The 24,500-nt window shown below is 33.1% G+C and overlaps 2 protein-coding genes across 2 annotated transcripts; both read right to left on the bottom strand.

Annotated features, from left to right (window-relative positions):
• Positions 1–93: 93 nt before the first annotated feature.
• Positions 94–4,051, bottom strand: LOC125188968 (dammarenediol II synthase-like). The gene is made up of 11 exons (XM_048086099.2): positions 3,873–4,051; positions 3,284–3,700; positions 2,885–2,974; positions 2,541–2,735; positions 2,378–2,462; positions 1,938–2,293; positions 1,344–1,799; positions 1,146–1,252; positions 726–1,047; positions 471–635; positions 94–389 (listed from the first exon to the last, which is right to left on the bottom strand). Exons 2-11 carry the CDS (start codon positions 3,683–3,685, stop codon positions 273–275), a joined length of 2,295 nt encoding a protein of 764 aa, XP_047942056.1. The 5' UTR covers positions 3,686–3,700; positions 3,873–4,051; the 3' UTR covers positions 94–272.
• A 14,994-nt stretch (positions 4,052–19,045) lies between these two features.
• LOC125190410 (gibberellin 2-beta-dioxygenase-like) lies at positions 19,046–20,721 on the bottom strand. The gene is made up of 3 exons (XM_048087720.2): positions 20,276–20,721; positions 19,830–20,181; positions 19,046–19,563 (listed from the first exon to the last, which is right to left on the bottom strand). Exons 1-3 carry the CDS (start codon positions 20,686–20,688, stop codon positions 19,306–19,308), a joined length of 1,023 nt encoding a protein of 340 aa, XP_047943677.1. The 5' UTR covers positions 20,689–20,721; the 3' UTR covers positions 19,046–19,305.
• Positions 20,722–24,500: the final 3,779 nt, after the last annotated feature.

Raw genomic sequence — 24,500 nt, 5'->3', positions numbered from 1 at the left:
ATATTCTTGCTTGCCACTATTATTTTCATCTCCTTCATTGTTTTAAGATTATTATCAATCTTACTACATAATGCACACTAAAACAGTAAGAAAAAAAGATAAGAATAACAATTTTATTATCACAGCTTCCCACAGATATATTTCACATTGTTATTCTGTAGTTTCTGTCACAGATTTTTCATCCATTCTTAACACAAAAAACACCAACATACATATATCTATAAACACATCTCTGGTTTTGAATATGAATATAATCTGATTATCTACATTTACTAGCATTTCGATGCCCACACTCGTTTACGATACTCTCCCAACGCCCACAACGGGAATATATTCCTATACTGCGCGTAATGCAGCATACAGTTCTTCATGTACACCCCAGTTATATCCTGCCAATATTTCCAAATTTTTTCAGTAAAACATAAAAATTTCTTACACCACACTAAGACAAAGGTTTATGTCCGCATTACCTCTTGAGGAAAATCTCCATCCTCCATCTGTGCATTAATCAACAGCTTTGCTGCTCTATGCAGTGGCTTCGGATCCCTCTCAGCCTGCCCGGCATACATAAGACCGAGCATCGCCCATGATGTTTGAACCAAATTCGTCCGGTTTCCTTCCAATGGAATGTATTTCTGTTACAACATCACATTCATTGTTAGAAGATTTTTAAACTTTTTTAAAAAATGACTAATTTTGGTGGACGGATCAGAACGACTTTATACCATGCTTGGGCAGGACTCGAGGCTTTCTCCCCATCCGCCTTCTTCGTTCTGCGTTGTCAAGTAGAAATTCACAGCTTTCCGCACTGCCTCACTGTTCTCGTACGTCTTCCCTGCTGCGACTAGTCCTCCCAAGACGAAGCACGTTCCGTACAAGAAGCAGATTCCCCAGTAGCCATACCATGAACCATCAGGCCATTGCCTGCCTTCCAAAAACTTCAATGCATGCGCAACAGACGCTTCGATCTCCTTGGCCCGATGGCCCGGGTACAGACGCTTGAACGAGATCAGTGCTTGGATTATACAAGCAGTATTCTCCACATGCCTGAACCAAAAAAAAAAAAAAAACTCTGTTTTAGAAACATCCATCAAAATATTAACAAACTCAAATTCAATTATATCTGTTAGAATCAATCATCTTACTCTGATTCCACCACTATGTCTGCGAAGAGCTCCGAAGGGTTCAAAACCTGCAGATACGGCTGTGGAACCGGAGGCTCCCATATCGCAAATCCGCCGCTCAAAGGACTCTGAAACACATTCATATTCACTTCAAACTTTAAAAAAAAAAAAAAAAAAAAAAACAGAACATATCTAAATAGGGATTAATTTTTTTTGTACCTGCAAATAAAGAAGCACATTGACACCATCATACAATCTCTCAGCATCAGCCTTCTCTCCGGCAATTTCATCCGGCATCTGCGATAACATAAGCAGGCACTTGAGCGCTTCGGCTGTGCAGTCGGAGACAACCCAGCCCTGATCTTGGTCGGAGAAAGTCCACGAGCCTTTGGTGAAGTGACGGTACATCGCCATGAAATCCCCCTTGGGATTCTCCTTCACCTGAGACTCCTTTATGTAGAAATGCGCCTTTTTGAGAGAGTCTCCGTACTCCTCCACCATCCCGCTAGCAATGATCGCTTGCGTCGCGAGAGTGCTGTCCCACAGCTGGCTTCCGAAGCTCTGCATCTTCATGCCATCCTCCGCCAGCCACATGTAGTCTGGCACTCTGGCTAGGTGGTACTTGAACTCGTCGCAGTTTGGGTCGTGCGCGAACCAACACATCATCTGTAGACTCTGTTGGCAACGAACAAAGACAGTATAAGAACTCATGCCAAAAGACTAGCCTGTCAGAAGAAGTCCCATATCTGTTGTGTTACACAGCAGATATGGGACAGTACTGATAGTGTGATGGTGAGGTAGTGAAGTGTGTACTTTTTCAACGCATCCGATGGTGATGTATCTGCTCTCCTCTGCTCCGTAGCGCATGTATTTGATGGCCTTGTCCATGGCCTTGTGCCGGATCTTGTTCAACGGCCATCGCCTCATTATTGGCTCGGTGCAGTAGTTGAGGGTGTCCCAGAGAGCATCTTGGATCCATGAGTGAGGGTAGTAGATATCTTCTTTGCAGCAGTGGTGGCGTGCCTTGTTCCAGTCGATCTGGTCGTAAGGCTTTAGGTGGATCTCGTTGCGGAGGGATAGAACGACGTCGGTCAAGGGTCCGTGGAACTGTTTCGCGTACAAGTACGACATTGGCATGTAGGTTGTGCGGCAGTAACACCACATCTTAGCTGCATTTGTTGGAATAATATTAGTTTCAAATCCGAACAAAAATCCGATGAAAATAGAGTGATGGATGTGCGTTATAGTTATACCGGGATGATAAGGGAAGACGGATGGGAAGAGCCAGAACTCCGGGGGAAGTGGGTTGCAACCGTCCCATTCGTAAACTCCTAGAACCTGTAATATATAGCATTTCCATGAGTCATTCAATTCTGAAGGCGCTTGTTAGGATGAACCAGTATGATCTTGAATTACCGAAAGATAGGTCTTTCCCCAAGAGGGGATTCCTGTAGCGCCTTCATGATCAAGGATCCATTTCCTTCCTCTAGCCATGGCGCCATTGCCGGCATCCGGTCCCTCCCCCATTATCCTCAGGGCCACGTAGCTCAATGCCGACCCAATCATAGTACTGTGCCCTTCTATGTAAAATCCCCAACCCCCGTCCTCATTCTGCAACCATATTGACAAAATGCACAAATAAATATATAAGATATTTTCTAAGTGCAAAGGAGAAGACCGTGAACTACTATACAAGTCTCATGAACTACTCCTCTTATTACCAATTACCAAATGTTTGGGGGTATGATTGACAAATTTACCTGATGGTTATAGATGTAACGAATCAACTCCTTGATGTGTTCCGGCGTCATCACTTTGTTCAACGTCCCACTTATGTACAAAGATATAAGCTATATCACAAAATGGTTGACAAATATTAGTTACAAAATTACTAATAGAATGTAGTGACATAGTATCACGAAAGTTGGTCAAATTTTGACCCGTAACATAAAATTTCAAAATGAAATATTAAACCACGAATTCTCATTTTTTCTTATCAATTATCTCATTCGTTCCAATACTACGCCTTTGGTGATGCTCAACAATCTCATTTGAGCAAAACAGCGTACGTCCGATCATCATCAGAACATATAAATATTTTCAAATGCTACGAAACCAACCAAAATTCGTGATTTCAATATATCAAAAGCAAAACTTACCAGAGGGGGAGTAAAGAAGAGCGGTCCGGCGTTCTCGGCCGGCCAATGGCCGTCGCTGGCCTGGACCGCCCGGTTCACCCGCAGCGCTTTCCTGACCGCGGTGGTCGCAGCTTCGTAGCTGATCTCCTCATCCTCCCCGATCCTCACCGGCGGAATCCCCAGCAGATCGATCCCACTCTCCCTCTTCAGCTGCAATCTCAAGAACAAATCTCCACATGAATGGAATCCCTTCTTCCTATTCTCACTCCAATCATCACGAGCCTTCTGGAAATCCACCGCCTGCGCCGCCCTCTCCTCCGCCGTGCCGCCGTTCTCGTCGTACTCCCAGATTTGCCGCCCGACGAAGTTGTTCGTGCTGTAAAGATAAGGCCCTTTTCCCTCCGCAATCTTCAGCCGCCACATTTTTTTTTCTTACAGCTGAAAATAATTTTCCGACAAAAAAAAGAGTTCAGCATCGAGGAATACTATGTTTATGCAGTTAAAGTTACACTAAAAGCAAACGTGCACGTTTTAATTTACTACTTTCATGCTTATTTCATGCCACAATTCAGCTGAAATTCGAAAAATTTAACAGAGTTTAGATACTTACAAGAAATGATCAATGTGAGAATATGCAACTTTGAAGAGATTGTTGGTGAGAGGAAAGTGGAGGTTGGTTATTTATAAAACTAGTAGAGGGTTTGAATAATTAAATTAATAAGCTTGATTAGAAATGTGAAATTGGAGTTTGGAATAAATATTTGCTGTCAACACTAAATTTGAGGGGTGTGTTTATGACAAAGTAAAACTTGGCTGGCTATCAATATCCAATACATGTGCTTGTAAACGTTATTCATAAAGTTTTAGAACACCACTATGATAGTATTATATTGAAAATTACTATTAAATAAAGATTCCATATCTCCTAAATCAAAGTGGGTGGTGATTGGTGAATATTTATCTACATTGGCGTACTTGAATTTATTTAGTGCGTTGAAGAAGGAAAACACAGGTTCTTTTTTGTCACTTTTGCCAATTCTCTCTCTTTTTGTATTTTTTTCGGAAGAGACAAAGTTTACATCTCAAAATACAGTTAAAATCCATTATTAGTAAAATTTATAATTTTCTTTCCATTATTTAATAGTTCAATAATTGTCAAGGCAAACGACATCCTGATTTCTAGCATATCTTTCATCTCCTATTTTCATATTTGATGATAAAAAAATTGTTTTAAATAAATGAGTAACCTATAAAAAATTGTAACTTTCAAATAATTGAATTGGAGGAGGCCCATTGTATTAAATCCGTATAGCTAACCGAACTCAATTTATAGAGCCTCCAAAGATGATAAACCTTCAAATCAACATTAAATTGAAGTCCAAAATTTTTAAACCAAGGACATATCATGTTCAAATCTGGCCTAAGATCTTACCATGTGATTTATATATACAATAATATAGTGCAACGTTTCATTTCCGCAACTCCCATTTGGCCCTATGCCGATCGCATATAAATATTCATCAATGATCATTAATTGTCTCATACAAACAAAAATATTTATACACGTAATCTTTATTTCTATAAATCAATTATATATGTGGATGCTACGAAATGCGCTCCAATATTATTTGCATTTGGCAATGTAGATTAGCCTTTTTAATATCTATAAAAGAAATTAATACATAATTAATGAAACCATAAAATAAATATGCACCACCACCACCTCATGCTGGCGCATAGATTAGCCTAATTAATACTTCATCTGTCCCATAAAAAATATCACACTTTCCTTTTTTAGTTTGTCCCACAAAAGATGTCACATTTTCTTTTTTGGAAAAAGTTCTCTCTCACATGAATATAAAAATTATATTTTATCTCTCTATTTAACACACAAAATAAAACCTCCTAAAATCTTGTGTCATCCTACAAGTGTGACATCTTTTGTGGGATGGAGGGAGTATCTAAAAACGAAATTAATACTTAATTAATGAACTACTCCGTATGAATTAATGCATAATTAGTGGAACAATAAATGGGCTGCATATGCTTAAAGAGTGTATAAAAGCTTTCCTCTAAAAACTTAATACACGGACAATAGTAATAAAATACAAGTTTCATATATTGTACAAACTCCGAATTCCTTAGTATAATGTCAATACAATGTCAACACATGGTAAAATTTCAAGATTTTGATGTAAACACAGCATCAATCGTTGACACTGACATTTATAACACTCTAGATTATATTTTCGACTTTGTACAATATTTAGAATATTTATTTAATTACTTCCTTATAACAATATATAAATATCGAGCACAATAGAAGACCGTCTATAAAATAGGGTGTGGATACTCTGCCATGGAAAAACCACAATAGATTAACACATGATTCTGGTTTTTATGAATTTGTACTTAATCAGTTTTGGAAACAACGTCGTTTCAAGCCTGATCCCCACAATGGGTAATTCGCATTTAGATTAGATTGTACTCCCTCTGTTCTATAGTAATAAAGTTATTTTGCTATTTGGGTATGTTCCATAGTAACAGAGTCATTCCTTTTTTAGTAAAAGTCAACACATTTTTCAACACCTACTTTACTTTCTCTTACTTTTTTTCTCTCTTCATCTATCTACCTTTTTTATTTTCCACTTTATTTTCCATTTACTTAACTCACCTAATATAATTTTTCTTAATCTCCGTATCAAAAAGAAACGCCTAAGTTACTATGGAACGGAGGGAATATATAGCATACTACAAGCGTAGCAGTAATACTGGCAGAAGTTGAATTTGAAAGTGTCGTTTTGTAGAATCACAATGTGTACAAAGACTACTTATGTATACAAATTTATTGGACGGTTGAAGCAGATATCTAATCCACAATGAGGGTAAAAAAGTCTTTTAAAGACTTGTTGCTCTGTGACAAGGTCAATGTCAATTTATGGCTTCTATGCTCCATATTGCAAGATGGAAAATGCCGCTTTTGAGATAAGGCTGATAACCCATAAGGCTCATATTGCACCAAGTTTATGAATTGAACAAGTTAGTAGACTATGGTTACCACTTAAATATGTTAGTTTTATAATAAAATGTAAGTAGAATAAGTTGGTGTAATATGAGACATATTTATCATTTATGGTAATGAAATGTGACTCTTATTTTGGGACGGTCAAAAATGGAAAAATGTGACTTTTATTATAGGGCGGGTATTGTAATTTATAATACTCACTTTTTAAACCATTTTTTCCTGTAGTGTTTAAACGTGCATGATGCTCATGAATATTTATGCTCTCACGCGACCCATCAGCTAGCGTGTTCTTTTAATAAGAGAAGCTCAAGGTACAAAGAAGAAAATTACTCCCTCCGTCTCCCCATTAATTGACATCGGTTGATTTGATCCGAGTTTTAAGAAATGTAGTGAAAAATGAATGTAAAAAGATAGTGGAATGTTATTCCTATTTTTATATATTAATTTTATAATAAAATGTGAGTGAAATGAGTCAGTAGAAAGTGAGGTCCATTATCAAAAATAATAAAAAAAAAGTAAGAATATCAATTAATAGACAGACGGAAGAAAAAAATAGTGTCAATTAATGGAGGACGAAACGAATAGTAGAATTTATCTACAACAACTAAACAACAAACCTCAAATGCACAAAGAAACCAAATTTTGGCGGTTAGGGTTCAAATCGTCCCACACATAGTAGAATTTATCCTACTCTAAGTCTATTGTGAAACATTTTTGCGAATAATCTAAAGAATGAAACCGCGGGAATTTATCTCAAAGTGAACAAAATAATACAAATATGGAGTTCAAATGTGCATTCACGAATCCTCACACAAGGAACCTCTCAATCATTATATGTCATGTTTTTTTTGTGACTTCTCAATGTTCACACTCTATTCACATGAGGTCGGTAGGGACTAGGGTGGTGCCAAAAGTAACGTGTGAATTTGTCTTGATTGACTGTTTTTCATCGTCTTAATAGATGGGAGGTGTCCCATTTTCTTTCGAGTATAATTCCTTGAAAAAAAATCCCAGAAATTATATAGAGTTGTTAGTGTCCACAAATAACAATATAAAATTCAATAAATTTGGCAACGGATTCCGAATCCGATGTTTGTTATATATCGTATAAATTACGATAAACTGCCAGAAAAATATAAAGTTTGAAAAAATTATGATCAATCCTGCAATTTTTAAAAACACTCCACAAATTATATCAGAACTTTGATATTTTTTCTTAGTTGTCCTACTAATTTAAATTTAAAAGAAAATTATGTATGATTTTGAAGGTCAAATATATGACTTATTTTACAATTTTATATATTACTCAAAAAACAATTCATTTTAGAGTGAAAATTATAAAATAAACTACACATGTTTTAGTCCACAAGTTTAAGGCAGGAGAGATACAAAGAAAAAGTGATTGGAGTATTATTAGTGGAAAATGAGACTCATCTCATTAGAGAAAAAAAAACCTTAAATAGAATTGGTCCATTTTTAAGTAATATCCCAAAATGACAAATATACTCTATTTTTAAAGGCGAGTGGAATATTAACTTAAGTTAAAACATTTTAAATTACGAATCATATAGTATTAACCAATTCAACGTAAATCCATTGTCATATTAGTGATGTGTCTGTAGGGATGTCAATGTAGTTTGCAACCTGTGGGCTGACTCGAATAACCCGCTAAATTTATAGGGATCTGTATCCAATTTAGACTCGGTCCCATTACGAAATCAATATATCGTAGAGTACAAAATAACAATTGATTGAGTCAAGGTAGACTCTATAAGTCAACATTTTAAGGCTGAATTTTTTTGCATTTTTCAAGGTCCAGGTAAGTAGTAGTAGTAGGTAGTTCATTAAGTCCAAGTACATATAGTATTAATATCTAATACGCATTAATTATTTATTTATTTTTCTCTAAGCTCTTTTCTTCCCATATTCAAATCTAAATTTGGTAGTAATAAAAAACTAGCAGCGCCAGCAGTTTTTTATTCGTTCACATTGAAGCTGCATAGATATTATACATGTCACTACTATTTGCTTAATTTTATGATTATTTTTTGTTACTTCGCTTTCGGTTTTTTATAATTTGCGTGTCATCTTTCTATTTTTATTTTAATTCACTACATATATTTTTTATCATTAACTATTTTAAGGGGGTATCCAATCACTCAATCTAACAAAAATAATGGAGTAGTATTTTTTTTGTTTATAACTTGGAAGAAAATATCGATAGTAGTTTTTTTTTTTTTCCATCATCGTACATATCTACTCCAGATAAATTGTGTATTGGAGAGAGAAAATGAGAAAATGATGAAATTTGAAGTATATTACTGGTGTAGAATAATTGTTGTATATATATATATAGGGGTGTATTCAGATGAAAACCATAATGTATATTAAAACATCAAACCATATAAATAATGTACATTATACACACTAATAATGTACATTTTATTTATATCTTTTTTTGGGATATATATCCCAAACCAAATAATGTAAGCTTATTTTTTTACTATTAAGATTTTTAATCCATTTAGTATTATATGTAAGCTTATTTTTTACAAGTAAGATCTTTAATCCATTTAGTATTATACCCATATTAGTTTTCTTTAATCAAAGAGCTAGAGTATTCAGTTGACGTTAATAAACTTATTTTATTTAGGAGCATAAATGGTTGGAATTTATTTTTTAGCTTATACCCTCCATCCGCGAATAAGAGTTTCGCTTCTTTCCGACACGAGTTTTAAAAAAATATTAAGAAAAGTGGATGAAAGAAAGTTAGTGGAATATATGTCTCACTTATATATATTAGTTATAAATGAGAGTATATGATTGAAATAGATTAGTGGAATGTGGGACCTTTTACTGTTTATAGTAATAATAAATCGGGACTTCTATTCGCGGGAGTAATTAGCTTAAAAACTTAATTAGTTCGCCAAATATTTTGTAACTATGAATTGTGTTTTGACGGCTTATGTTTTATCTTTTTCTTGTTCTAATTGTTTGGACTTTTTTTGCGGCACCTATTCTTTCGCTACTCTCCTGCTTTAGTCATCTTTAATTACTTAGTTTTGTGAGGATTTATTGATTGTGCGTGACAATTCCGTGCCGAAAAGTTTTGCCTCAACTATAAGCGAACCGAGGGAGTAATAAATAACACAAAATGAACAAAGTCTGACTGTGTATACACCACTAAATTAACAATTAGCACAACAGCACCAATAATTTGCAACTGCATTATGATAATATATCCTACAAATTGTGTCATACAGGAAAGCATGGGAAATGGCGGGCTAACTAATGCAACATGTTATAAACAACCAATAATTTGATTTATTGTTTAATTGTTATTTAATGTTATTTTTTAAAACATTAGCATCACAATCAAGACTTTGAGAGCATTTCAGGTGAATACATTATTCATTTGCAGTAATATATGTGTAACCTATACAAAAATAAAATTACACTAAGATAATCTTGCAATTCGAAAATCATACATACATGAATAAATTAGTCCGAAAATTAACTACCCCTTGAGTTTATTTCATAGATTTGTATAAATCTTGACATGAAATTTATGGATTAAATTTTCTTCTTAAACAAGTGAAAGCTGCAAAGTCAGAATTGGTTACCTGTTGACTTTGTATTTACTAATCAAAGACTTTTTACACTTAAACAATTTTATTTTAATATCCCATTAACCCAATTCGTATTTGGCGAGCGGCATTTAATTGATTCAATTAACGTCGTAATTATATATGAATCTAAATGGAAAATATGACAAAGTGTCACTTTAATTATTTGCTTTCTGATGAACCTGGCCATATACGTTTATTGACTTAAAATTTATACTGTCAATTTCTATTATGTATTTATGATGATTGGTATGTGGTTATTTTTGAACTTATTGGTGAAAACGGATAAGTGTTATTGTGTCTTTTTTGTTGGTATTAAATGGTGTGGTTGTCTAGATGATCATGATCGTGTAAGTTGAAATATGTTGCTTTAAGTAGTTTTAATGTTTTTGTTTGTTGGGTGTTTTTTTCTTTTATCGTTTTCTTGTTTGAACATCGCTCGGTTGGGGTGTTCTTCATGTTGTACTTGCTCATTTTATTTTATTTTAGTTAGACCACAGGTGTATCGAATCTGTCTTTGGTTGAATTCGACTAATCCTATTTGATTGGATTTGCGGATTAAAGCCGAAAGTCTCCCAGCAGATGGCGAGATTTGAACCCGTGACCCAAGATCACTACATCTCTGCGCTGCTGCCCATAGGTATTGTACCCGCTCATTAATCTTTAGCATAACCATTTTTTCTAAGAAGAGTGTACTATACATATTAGTAATTAGTAAAATGGACTTTCTTTTACAATCTATTTATATTGGCTCCCCAAGTAACGCATTAATTGTATATATCTAATTTCATTTATTATACACATACCGATTTCGGTTTTTTATTTTATTCTTTTCACAAAACTCTTCGGCATTGAAAGAAAAGGTTTGGCACGATTGTAACCACAAAAGTCGGGGTCACATAACTGATTATTGTGGTCGATATTTCAGAGCAACATTTTCATAGTTTTTTATTTTATAGTTAAATAAATTGCTACCAGTTGAATATTTTCTATTTAACATAAAAATATATGGTACATTTATTTCGAGATAATGATTTGAAAAATGACATGCTAGATTTTTGTGGCTAGAATTGCTAAGAATCTCCTTCAATTTGTTTTTAGAGAGGCTAGATTGTTCTATTAAAAGTGTAATGATTTCTAAAATGGAAATAACATCATTTCTCATAATTACTTTATTCTCTCCTCATTAACTTACAAAATAACACTACACAAAATCACGCAAATGAAAGCATAAGTTTTATTTTTCAATGGAAATATAATTACATGACTACTGAGTCGCCCTTATTTGAAGGTTGCATTGGTAATCATGCTTTAAATGCCTCTCAATCACGCGTGACATCACCTTCTAAATTTTTTGAATTAAAAAATTTAATATCCATTAATTGAAGTATAAATCGTGTAATTCAATTATGATCTTAATTTTAAGCTCCAAATAGAACGATCATGTTTTTTTTAAGCTACATGTTACTCAAAAATCAATTATGATCATCCAACCACTTGTCCCTCTCACATTCAACATTTATATGTGGTAATATCTTTCAATTTTGCTTTATTAGTAGGATACCACAAACAAAAATAAAGTTAGGACGTGCAAGTTGTGACATCTATTTGTCTCATCTTGTGCACGTTTTATTGTGACATACTTAACTTTTTTAGGGGAATTATTCCGCGCAAATAATCTGCAACTGTTGTGATAATGAACAATATTTTAATAATGCTAAGTCGTAAATGAAAATTAATTATAATCACTAATCATTTGCATTCCGGCATTCATGCAATCATGTGAGTTATAAACAAATATGAAACCAATTTTATTTGATAATGAAAAAACCACCTGTTTTGACGGACACAGAAAGATAAATTAATGCATTCACTAATTAAGTCGGTGAGATTGAAATACAGTTGCCTATCAAAATCACACGATTGTTTATTTCTTCATTTGCCAATATCTATATCTAAATCGAAACACTTCACATTCTTTTGCATGCTAAAATTATTAATTGAAACTCTCTACTGTACTTTTTATTGAGAGGCTCTCGATTAATTATATCAGATGTGATAATTTTCATAGCAGTAATTAATTATTTTTATATCTCGACTAATATATAATGATATGTATATCAGATGTGATAATTTCCATAACAATAATGAATTATTTGTATATCTCGATTAATATGTAACAGTAATATGTATATCAGACGAGGTCATTTTCATAACAATAAATCATTATTTTTCCATAGGTGAATTAATTATTTCAGATGTAGTAATATATAATAGATGGGATGTGATCAGGTCCATAATTGAAATTATGTTAAAAATAAAAAAAAATCTCAGTTATTGGATCTTCTGATGTAATCGTTAGATGAATGTCACGTATCACCTAATAATGTAGATTGTGTAGTCTAATAATGTAGATCAGCTAATAATGTTACGTGTGTTAGGCTAATAATGTAGATTGTGTAGTTTAATAATATAGTTCGACTAATAATGTAACTCTTTTACTGTAATAATGTAACTCAGATACTATTATCATAATCATCCAATCTAATAATTCAAGGACAGAGATTTACTTTAACTTTTGATAAAAATTTCTCTTATGGACTATAGTGCGCCCTTATAATAGATTATGTTATCGTATATGATTTGTACGTTGATCCTAGACGGTCGGATAAAAAATGAAATCTAGGCCCATGATAAAAACCGGTATTGGGCTTAAATAATTAAATGCAAAAAACTGAGCCCAAATCATAAACTATATGAATCTAAAGCCCATGCCATATCATTCTATCCCCTTAAGAATTAATTCATGATTTATGATACGGTCGCCACACCTACAAGCCCACGTGATTATCAAACCCAAGCCCATTAAAAATAGTACTCCCTCCGTCCCACAAAAGACGTCACACTTTCTTTTTTAGTTTGTTCCAAAAAAGATGTCACATTTCAATTTTTGAAAAAAATTCTCTCACATTAATATAAAAATTATATTTTCTCTCTCCATTTAACACACATAAAAAAACCTCCTAAAATCCGGTGTCATCCCACAAGTGTGACATCTTTTGTGGGACGGAGAGAGTAGTAATAAACAAAAAGAAAAATAAATAAATTGAATTAATTTCGATAGTTCTTGATATTACAACTGAACTAATTTCGAAACAAGTAACATACAAAAAGAAAAATAAATAAATTTAACTAACACAAAAAAAATAATTTAATAATGAAGTCCGTCAAATATTAAGATTCAAGCAAAAAAATCTCTTTTAAGTTAAAATATACTACTATAAGGACCTAACATAATAAAAAAATTATAAATCTACCGAATAAATAAAAATGCATTAGTACAACGATCTAATGAAACAAAATTTTGTAGAAGTACTCAATGAAACAAAACAAAATGTATTAGCACAAGGACCTCTACGAGTCTTTTGCCTCAATATTATTTCATTCTTCAAAACTTATGTTGTACTCCCTCAGTTCCAAGGTAGATGTCATGCTTTTCTTTTAATTTTGTTCCACAAACAATATCACATTTTCTTTTCTTTTTTTCTTTTTAAAATTTCTTCTTACATTATTAAATAAAAATATATTCTCTCTTCCACATGAGTGAGTGTAATACATCCTTCCACATGTTATTTCATTTTCTCTTTTCTAAGTTAGTTAAACGCAATAATTTGTATTGTAATACATTTTGTGTTTTGATCAAGAGTCATAGGCATTCTTTAAAACCCAACTGATCATACATTTATTATGGTGAATCATGGATTAAAATTTAATATGGAAGAACTAGTTTGTCGTGTGAAATAACAATAACAGTGTCTATTGCAAAATTGATCTAATTATCTCATGATCAACCCACAAGCCTATGATGTTGTGGGAAGAGTACTAAGGCTGCACAGTACTCTAATCAGTCACTTAAAAGCTGCAAGTTTCATTGTGAGATATACTTTAAGGGGTACTTATATTCATGATGTATTGTGCTAGAAATGGACATATGAAGATACATGGTTATGTCGATGCAAATCATATTGTTTAGTGAGAATTTGGTCCCTTGACAGAGCAAAGAGCATAAAGTGGTGGCTATTTCGAGTGTATAAATAACTTGAAATGTTGTGGTAGCGAAAGTAGTTGACCAACCATTCCACCATATGAGACATACCGGACACTTTGTGATAATAAAATTGCAAACAATATCTATAGGAATCTAGTTCAACGTGACCAAGGTCCTACACTTCATCAAATAAAAACTTTGAAGCATGTAATGTGACTCTACCATTTGTCCGATCTGCGGGGACCTTTAGCAGATATTTTGACAAAAGCAGTACATTCTTGGAGCTGTATAGAGTTCTTAGTAAGTCGAGCATCGTTATAATCTCAATACTCAACTTAAGGGTAGTGTTAGAACATGAAAAGATAGCTTGGCACAATTGAAAGAATGAGTAGTTGTAATTCATTTTATTTCCTTATGAGGCCTACATGAGGGATTGAAATAGACTAGAAATATATCAATCAACACAATGGATCTTTCCCCTACATATTAGCCACAATATCATCCAAGACAAAAGAGGCATGTTATTACATCAATCACATGTAAAACACAATCACACACTAGTATGGTTAAATCCACTAACTAAAAAGAACATGAAGCAATGAGGGAAAGTTTAGGAAAGGAGAGATCAAATTGTGGCAGACATCTGCCTAAATATCTGTCTCCCCTCTAGTCTTTTTTTACAATGTGCGTTACAACATGTGGCGCTATAGATGGATGAAAGGTATATGCACAAAATATCCATTTTCATCACTAATTATGATGTCAACTTTTATTGCTTGTGAATGTCCCCATATAAATTCAATGAACGTGAATGGGATTGAACATAGAGTTCCATAGAAATAATGGCTATAAATGAGTTACTTTCATCATGCATTTTCAACGGCTATTGTGTTGTGCAAGCTCCCTTGAATAAATTTGATGTCGGTGGGATTTGATTTCATGGCTTCATCACTAATTGACTATATACTATACTCATCATTTTATTTCTTGCTTCGTGCTTCAATTTTACTCGAGATTTTAGAAATTGGTGATTTTTTAATTCATGTGATTGATTTCACATTATGTCTATTTGGCATTCTATATGAGAATTTATTTTGATTTTTCCCTAACTATATCACATTAAAAATCTCTTATTTAGCTTCTTTTTTTTCTTGTTCACTAATAAATGTCATATTTTTAAATTTAAGAGCATAATGTGAGTATATTTTTTTATTTTACTCGTAGTTAATATCTTTTAAATTTTGGTAATTAATTATAATCATAGGCATTTATTATGATAATTAATAAGGCTACAAAAGAAAATGTTTCTATTTTTATTAATATGTGATATTTGATGAAAACACATATAAGTAAGAATAATTGGAAGAAAATAAATCTGAGGAAAAATGGTTGCCCCAGCACTAAGTTAACTTCGCCTGCAATCTCATTTCCAATAGCTATATATTTTAATTTCAAAATACATATAATTCGTGGACAAATATGGTATATACACGTTTAACTTTCACAAAATACGTATAGCCTTCACAATCAGAAGGGGCCACGCGAGGTGCTAACTACACTGAATTTATAGACAGGTTTTACAACACGTGCTAGAAAACGTTTATTAATAAATATCGTAACGCGGTTTCATATGGACCAGGATATGACGACTTTATTAAATTTGATATTTGGAGTTTTAATTAGTTTTACAAAGAGACAAATTCACTTTAATTTTTGGAGATCGAGGTTTATTTCTGTTTACGTCCATTACCAACAATCAGTGACAATTGTCACACTGCTTATGCTTATTAGAAATACGAAAAAAAATCTCAACCCATACGGACAATACTCTGATTATTACAATAGCAGCGCCGGACAACTAACATAATAAAATCGGATATTACAACAAAATAGTAAAACAAACTATATAAAACAATAAATTAATTCGAGGAAATCTCTCTTTTCGCAAAAAGTGAATTACCCCATGACTAGTGAGAAACTTCAAAACGTATATATATTATTATCATAAAAAAAAATATTCCTTGTATCACATTATTATTGTGTATGTGAGTCTAGTATCCATATTTCGAACTAAAATATCTATGGGGAGATAGATAATGAAAGATCATAGACTTGATCTGGATATTTTGGAAGTGGAGTGTAGCATACATAGTTCGCACATATATATATTGAGAGAGACCATTAATTATATGTATAGAGAGAGAAGATAATGACTTATAGGAACCAAATTAGATGGTCGGTTATAACAAATAATCTTATCACATGAAGTCAATTTTGTAAGTATTTTATTTTATTTTTTAAATCAATTTCAAATTAATTTGAATAATGCATGCTCAAAAATTCGTCGTCCACCTAGCTAGTTCATAAAATAGCTAGGTCATTGGTGAGGCCATGAAGTTTTCAAAAAGTGTTTTCGTATAATGATGAAAGATTCTTTTAATAGTTCCACCACCAATAATTTTACAAATTGAGTTATCTATAGACTATAGTACTTTCTTCTCTAAAGATGGGGAATCTAATAAATTATAAAGACTTCAATTATGAGCTAAATGTTAGCCTCTAAATAATGAGAAAAAGACGGAGTTCTGATTTAATTCAATTTTTTAATGAGTGTTTTCTGAGTATAATTCATTAAGTTTATATTTAAAAAAGTATAGTTAATGTTCTACATAAGGAATGTGATGCTTATACAATGATAATATCCCAAAAGTCAACAATTTGGTGGTTGAAACCTGCAATTAGATACGATGTCTCTGATCATTATTAATAATAATTTGACAAAGAATTGTGTGACAGATTAATTGTATGATGCGACAATTATTTAGACATGTTTAGAATTTTATAATTAGGGAATAGATAATTGCAAATTGTATGGCTTTTGTGGGGCTCAAAGTCAATATAAGTGTTTGGTTTGCAAAATTATATATGTGATTAAATTTGTACCGTATTTGGTTGATGAGATTCAATCCTATAACTCAATTTTAGATGGATAATCATGGGATAATATGGAACCCATCACAAAAACCGAACACCACCGTATATTCGAGATATTAGCGGTTAAAAATATAATTAATGCTAATATAATTAATGCTCCTAGTAATTACAAGTACTATTTACTATTCCGTATTTACTATATTAGCGGTTAAAAAGATATTACATGAAAATAAAATATAATTAATGCTCCTAGTAATTACAAGTACTATTTACTATTCCGTATTTACTACTACAATCCTGAAAGAATTAGCGGTTAAAAGTTACTCCCTCCGTCCGCGAATAGGAGTCCCGGTTGGCCATTTTCATCCGCCCGCCATTAGGAGTCCCGGTTAGACATTTTATCTTGGGAGTATAAAAAATGACCCCATTGTTCCCTTAATTTAGAAGTTGTAATTAATTTTAATCCATTTTGATTGCAATTTCTCACTCTCTCTCTTAATGTTAGATTTCATTATTCCAAAGAATAAAGCAAATAATAATATAAATGAGTCCCACATTCCACTATCACACACTTTACACTTAAACTTTTCTTAAAACCCGCACCCAACTCAACCGGGATTTCTATTCGCGGATGGAGGGAGTAACATTTAGGAAATTTTCGTTTTAAATTACTACTCATACATTACTACTCCATAAATCAGTTAAACTTATGATAAGATAAAAATTGAGCAATGAAAATTATATCCATGATTAAATTTGTACTAGTATTTTTCCCACAATAATGGTGTAAATCTCTGGGAATTAAAACTTAGTCAAGTAAGTTTGGTTGAAGAAATCGAGTCGTTTAGGATTTTTTTAACAAATACTAGTACCATTATTTTATATCCTCTCTCTCGTAGAGAGTGAAAGATTCTTTTTGAGTACAAGGTTAGGAACCAAATCCCATAATTCCTCTTTCAATAAAATTACTAAAAAAAATCTTGTTTAGTCGATCTCCTTAATTCATTTTTCTTTTTCGTACAAAGAATCGGTGAGACCCAAAAATTTGCAAGAAACAAATGAGAGTTCAAGAGTAATCAATCAGATAAACAAAGAAATCATCGAAAGAATAAAAAAGAAAACAATTTATCCAAAACCAATACATCAAGAAAAATAACGAACAATTCATAGTCCTAAACTATATCAAATGATTGTTTTTAAGAAATTTAACTAGTCTTATCTTATGTTGCAATAGTCGATTATTGTTGGGAAATTGAAAGAGACAATTTAAACAATTTATTAGAGTTGCATCTAAAATCTCATTCTTGGTCAAAAGCTAAACCCCAAAACAATCATATCTATCAAATCGACGACTCTAGGTCATTAGTTGGGTGTTATAAACGTTTGGTAGTTTCAATTAAAATTACTATTAATTTTAATAGTATTCAATAATAATAATAAAATTTATCAAATTACACCTCTCAAAATGAATATAAGAAATTACAATCAAAATTAAATTGGGATGGATGCGAGTAAATACTACACTTATAAAAACATTTAGCTAGGTGGGGTAGAGTATATAGTAGTACTTAAAAACAATTCTTAAAGATTTAGAATGTCAAAAACCGTCAATTTGGAGTTGAAATTGTGGGCACAAATTCTTCGATTTTATCTCAAGCAATATCTAAACCGAATCTAACCAAGTACAAAGTGTTGAAATTAATAAAAGCAAGGCAAGGGACAATTGTACATCTTTGGATATTCTGTCTGTCGTTTTAGAAGGCAGCCGAAATGTTTGAGACTAATACACATTGAAACCACTCAAGACTATTTAACTCATGTTGTATTAACATATTTTTCCAATTATTGACACCAAACACAAAAATACTAATTTGACCACAATTAATATGTTGGACAATATTATATTACTAAAAACATACTCGTCCATAATCAATAATTATGTAATTCTAGTTTAGATCAGCCAAAATTAGTGAGAGAATATATTTTTGGTGGAATATTGATTTAATACTGTAATTATGGTTTATAAGTGGCCCACCGAACTGGATAACGGCCACATTAAAGGCGTTACGACCATTAATTGCTCTTAGTTTTTTCAAGCAGAGATGACATATACTATGACAATTCCTCAATTAATACACCAGCAGCAGAACTGCTCAAAAAGAGGGTAGTTGTTACTATTAAACACAAAACGAGAAGTTAGGTGATGAAATGAAACTGTTACAAAATTCAAAATGGAAAAAAAAAAAAAAAAAAAAAAAAAAAAAGAGAAAGATCCTATCTCCTATTCTCCACCTTTGCCCCAGTCAACCAACCTTGGGATTCCCAGGTTTTGACTCACTACACCATATATTTACTACCACTACTACTACCTTAAAAAAAAAAAAAAAATTAAGAAAAAGAAAGAAAAGATCTATTGGTCAGCAAGAGCAGACTTCTCAAAAAAGCTCAACCTATTGTCACCCAACCTTGTCTTGTAGGCTGACTTCTTGTATTCAGACCATGTGAATTCCTTATACAAACTCTCCTCCCCTTCCTCCATCACTCCCTTCACCGGCGCTATCCTCTCCGTCAACGGCGGCCCTCCAAAGTATATCATCGACACCCTCGACTTCATACTGTCCGCCACCACTCTATGCTTCACGCTCTTTAGCCTCCCGTTACTCATCACCTACAATTCCAATTCCAATTCCAATTCAATTTCATCGATTTTCTATATTCGATATAAGAATAGACATGATCTCTAGTCATCAGTACCTACATGTAGTTAATTGTTCAATTTAATTACAAATCAATTTTCTATATTCGATATAAGAATAGACATGATCTCTAGTCATCAGTACCTACCTGTAGCTAATTGTTCAGTTTAATTACAAATCAATTTTCTATATTCAATATAAGAATAAACATGATCTCTAGTCATGACCAGTACTGTACCTGCAGTGAGTCGCCAACGAGGAAGAAAAAGGTGGTGGGGTCGGGTGGGACGGAGTGCCACGTGGCGTCTGTGGGGGTTCGGATTTGGAGGCCCGAGGTATTGTTGGATCTCAACACGGACATTATTTGCGGGTCGGTGTGCTCCCCGAAGCCGATGAGGCTCCGGCCGCTCAATGCCTGCAGCTCCGGGCAGGCCGGGTAGTGGTTCATCCGGAAGCACGAGTCGCTCTTCTCGTCGCTGATCAGGCTACTCAGCGCCTCCCTCGTCTCCATCTCCATTTCCTCCGCGATCATCTCCAGCACCTCGCACGTCATTTCCCGGACCGCCGATACATACTCGTTCACCATCTCCCTGCAAATTAATCACAAATTCCCCCAAATTAAACCCTCAATCGCCTCCATGCAATGGCGAATTCCGGAAATTGAGCGATGAATTAGTGAATTACCGGAGCGATTGGGAGATTCCCGGCGCGGCGGAGGTAGGGTTGAGGGAGGCGAGGTCGGGGTTGGTGGAGAAGAGGAGGTACTCCACCCAGCCGACGTCGCCGTTGAGGCCGATGACCTTGCTCCCGTAGCCGAAGGGGTTTGCGGGCCCGGATTTGGCCTTCTCCTGCGGCGGCAATTGGAAGAATTTCATGGCTTCGCCTTCCAATCCGGCGAGGAAATCGTTAGAGATTCTGTGGTTGATCACTTTGAAGAAACCCAGCTGTTTGCAGGCGTCGACAATGAGGGTTTTGGCGCCGGATTGGGAAAGGTCCACGGCGGGGATAGCGAGGGAATCCCCCGCGGCCGCGGCCGCCTTGCATGTCTTGATTTGGGCGAGATTGCCGTCGACGATCGGCTGAGATAACACCACCATGATTGTGAGTTTTTAGAGAGAGAGAGAAAGAGAGGGATATTTTTTGTGAGGGGAGAAGGAAAGGAAGTGTGGTATATATATAAAGGGGGAGGAGGTGTAGTGTAATGCATGGAGAGAAGGGGGGGCGTTACAAACTAGAGACTATAGAGAGACATCTGGCTTAGTGTAAGAGCTTTGGATTTTTTATAATTTCAAGAATGCATTGTCTATGAAATGTTATAAAGTTGGAAAAAAACATTAATCTTAAATAAGTGTGACTAAGAAAGTTGGAAAAAATTTAGTACTCCCTCCGTCTCGGCTAAGATGACACATTGTTTAGTCCGCACGAGATTTTAAGAGTTTTTGGTTAAAGTATTTAATTGGAGAGAGAAAAGGTGGATGTAAGTATTAAAGTAGAGAGATAAAGAAAGATAGATATTTTAATAGGAGTGAGAAAAAGTGGTTGAGTGTATTTAAAGAGAGAAAGTTACCAAAAAAGAAAATATGACATTTTAGTTGGGACAAACTAAAAAGAAAAACACGTCATCTTAAACAGGACGGAGAGAGTAACATTTAAAGAAATGGGTCAAAAATAAGTGTAAGTGTTCACATTTCACATGAGGGGAACCAAGGTTTTCACTAACTCTTACCAAATCATCATTCCTTTTGGTTTATTTTAAATTAATTCATATAATCATTTTTAATGTTTGATGCAAGTCGGTGATTACTTTTTTGACTATGTCTAAGATGGGACAACTACTAAGGTTAGTTTCAACCTAAATCTATGGGTTAATATAAGTACTTTAATTGGACCTGACTTTAGATGAAAGTTAGTACCCTCTCGATCTCATACGAATAGAGATATATATCTAAAATGATAGTATGAGTTTTAGTATACAATCGATAACTTGTGAGAGAAGTAGAAAGTAGAAAATTATTGAAATATGTAAGTTCGATAAGAAGTTATCACAAATAGAAGTGGATATTTTTATAAAATATATCAAAATAAAAAGCGTCTCTATTTTAAGTATTAAATTTCAAGTAAACTTTGCAATCAATTAACCATATCTTAGAAAGTAGAAACCATATTAAGGAAAAATAAAATCATTTTCGTCCCAAAGTGCACTCTTTGTCATGGTAATGTATGTTCAAATGAAAACTCTTATGCTCAATTACCTTTTCTTTTCTTCATTTTTTCCATTACGGAGTAATTTACAACTTTATCGCACATTACCATCATTATATTGTTTCAATAATTTTCTATATTTTGGTCTTAAGAGGCATGACTTATGAACTCGGAAGGACCGAAGACAATTTTAAATCATTTTCACAAATTTTAAAGTAAAAATAGCAGATTAGAGAATATAATTGGTATGAATTTAGTCCGCGTGACTCTCTTTCTTGTATACTCCATATTAAATGCATTAGTTGACATCAAATTATACTTTTCTTTCTTGTGTCCGCTCCATATTAAATGCATTATTTGACATCAAATTATACTTTTCCTCTTATCAGTTATCAATTGTGTCGTCTTCACTATTACACAATCGTCATTAATGTAGTTTTTTTTTTAATTAAAGAAAAATAAATAATTGAAATGTGCCTTTTGGAACAACTGCCATCTTTTAAATCACACACCGAGCATATATAATACCACCTCAAATAAACAATTCGATGGTGTTTTTTTGATTAGTTATCCATATCTTCCTATATTAATATTGTATACTCCTACGTATATTTTAAATGTAATTATCTAATTTTTAATTCGATTAAATAAAGTAATTAGTTTTAAATCTAGTTCCGCTAATTAATTATGCGCATTGACTTGTTTTATAATGAGCTTAAATTAATAATTTTTAATTATCAAATAAATCAATTAGTTTTAAATTTCTATTATTATTACGATTATATAACTATATTTTCTTATTTAAACCTATAACTTTACAATATTTTTGGTGGGTAATTTGTTGGCACTAATATTTCCTACTACAACCAATGGAAAAACAGATTATGAGTAGCAAAATCAAAATACTATTGATCAACACAAATAAAATAAATGGCAGTATTCACTTTTATAAATATTGCAGTTGCATGGCCGGTCGGAAATGGTCATCCTCGGCTAACATATTTTAATATTAACCACTTATTTTTAATACCAGTTAGCCAAACAAAGCTGTCCTCGACCTTAATTAATTAAATTTCTAATTTGGGTTTAGAATATGTCTTCATTTCGAATTGGCGGTTCACTGGGAAAAGGCGCTTTAATTAATTAGTTAATTAAATATTCCTACCTAATTAAACTGTAATTAGTTAATTATTTCAATTTATTTTACAATAGTTGTCATCAACGCAACATGGGCAGATCATGGTAGTAATATTAAAAAATTGAAAAAGTAGTTGTTAAAGAGTTCATCGGTCAAAATGCCAATTTCATGCAGCTTACTGAAAAAATTATGTTTAGACACAAATCCGATGCTAGAGAGACCAACCTTCCGACAACCACGATTGATGGTAGAAGGTGATCTTCCACTCCTTAATGTTTTTCCCTCGTCTTTCAACATTTTATATTGCAATTCTTTGCTCCCTCAGCCAATAATATTTTTTTCATTATTTCAGTAAGTTACTATGAGTCTTATCTTATTTTTAATATAAATGATACATAAGCATCAAATTTCATTAACTTAATTTATAATAAAATTAATACTACTCCATATAAAAGCGGATATACATTTCGTTTCGATAGCTTTATCATCTAACATTTTTTAAAACTTGTGATGAGAAAAGTGCACTAAAAGAAAATTGGATAAGAACACTTTTTAATTCTATTAAGAACGCTACTTTGTGTATCTAATTATACCACCTTTCCTAAAGTGTTCTTATTGTTAGTGACTCAATGACTAAAACAATAAATTAAAGAATTTGTGAAAATGACTAAAACAGTAAATTACAGAATTTGTGAAAATCCACTTGTAAAAATTACTCCATGCTATTAAATATTTTATTTTGTTATTTTAAAATGTCCAAATTAGTCCAACATTTTGTAATTATGCTTATTGGGCTTTTACTATATCTGATAAATAGATTAATGTTCTACTCATATTTTATTATAAATTAATAATGTTATATATCCCTATAAAACAGAGAGTCACGTTCTATTTAATTTTGTATACTCACATTTCTTCACATTACATTAAATTCATGTTAATCACCAATGAGATCATTAATGGAAAACTTTTAGTTAGTAATACAAAGTTTGATCAAATTCCAATGAGACACCTAACGTTTGAAAATAAAATATACTCCATCCGTCCCGCTTTAAGAGTCCCGGTTGAGTCGGACACATATTTTAAGAAAAAAGTGTTTGAGTATGTAATAATAAATAAATATTGTAGTGTATGTTGGGACCCACTTTTAATTGAGTGTCCAATAAATAAATATTGTAGTGGATATTGGGACCCACTTTTAACACTTTTTTATTAGTTGTAGTGGATGTTGGGACCTACTTTTAATACTTTTAACACTTTGTAGGCATTTTTTATTAATTTATCTCAACCGGGACTCCTAAAACGGGACGCCCAAAATTGATCAACCGGAACTCCTAAAGCGGGACGGAGGGAGTATTAAATTACAGAGCTTTAATTGTTTTTAATGATCTCATATATGTACAAAGCAATGTCATTTGGTTAATATAGTTTCTTTTGTTTTCTTTTACTTTCATTATTTTAATAAAATAATACTGTCTTTAAGGATGACTAAAATAAGTTGTTTTGCCATGAATGATAAAAATTGAGAAAAAATGAAGTTATGAAATGACTATTACTCCCTCCGTCCCA

Source organism: Salvia hispanica, chromosome 5 (genome assembly GCF_029641045.1).
Source record: "Salvia hispanica isolate PSC_SH4W2 chromosome 5, Shi_PSC_v1, whole genome shotgun sequence".
Lineage (NCBI taxonomy): Eukaryota > Viridiplantae > Streptophyta > Magnoliopsida > Lamiales > Lamiaceae > Salvia > Salvia hispanica.
This window is presented reverse-complemented; position numbering and strand designations above follow the sequence as displayed.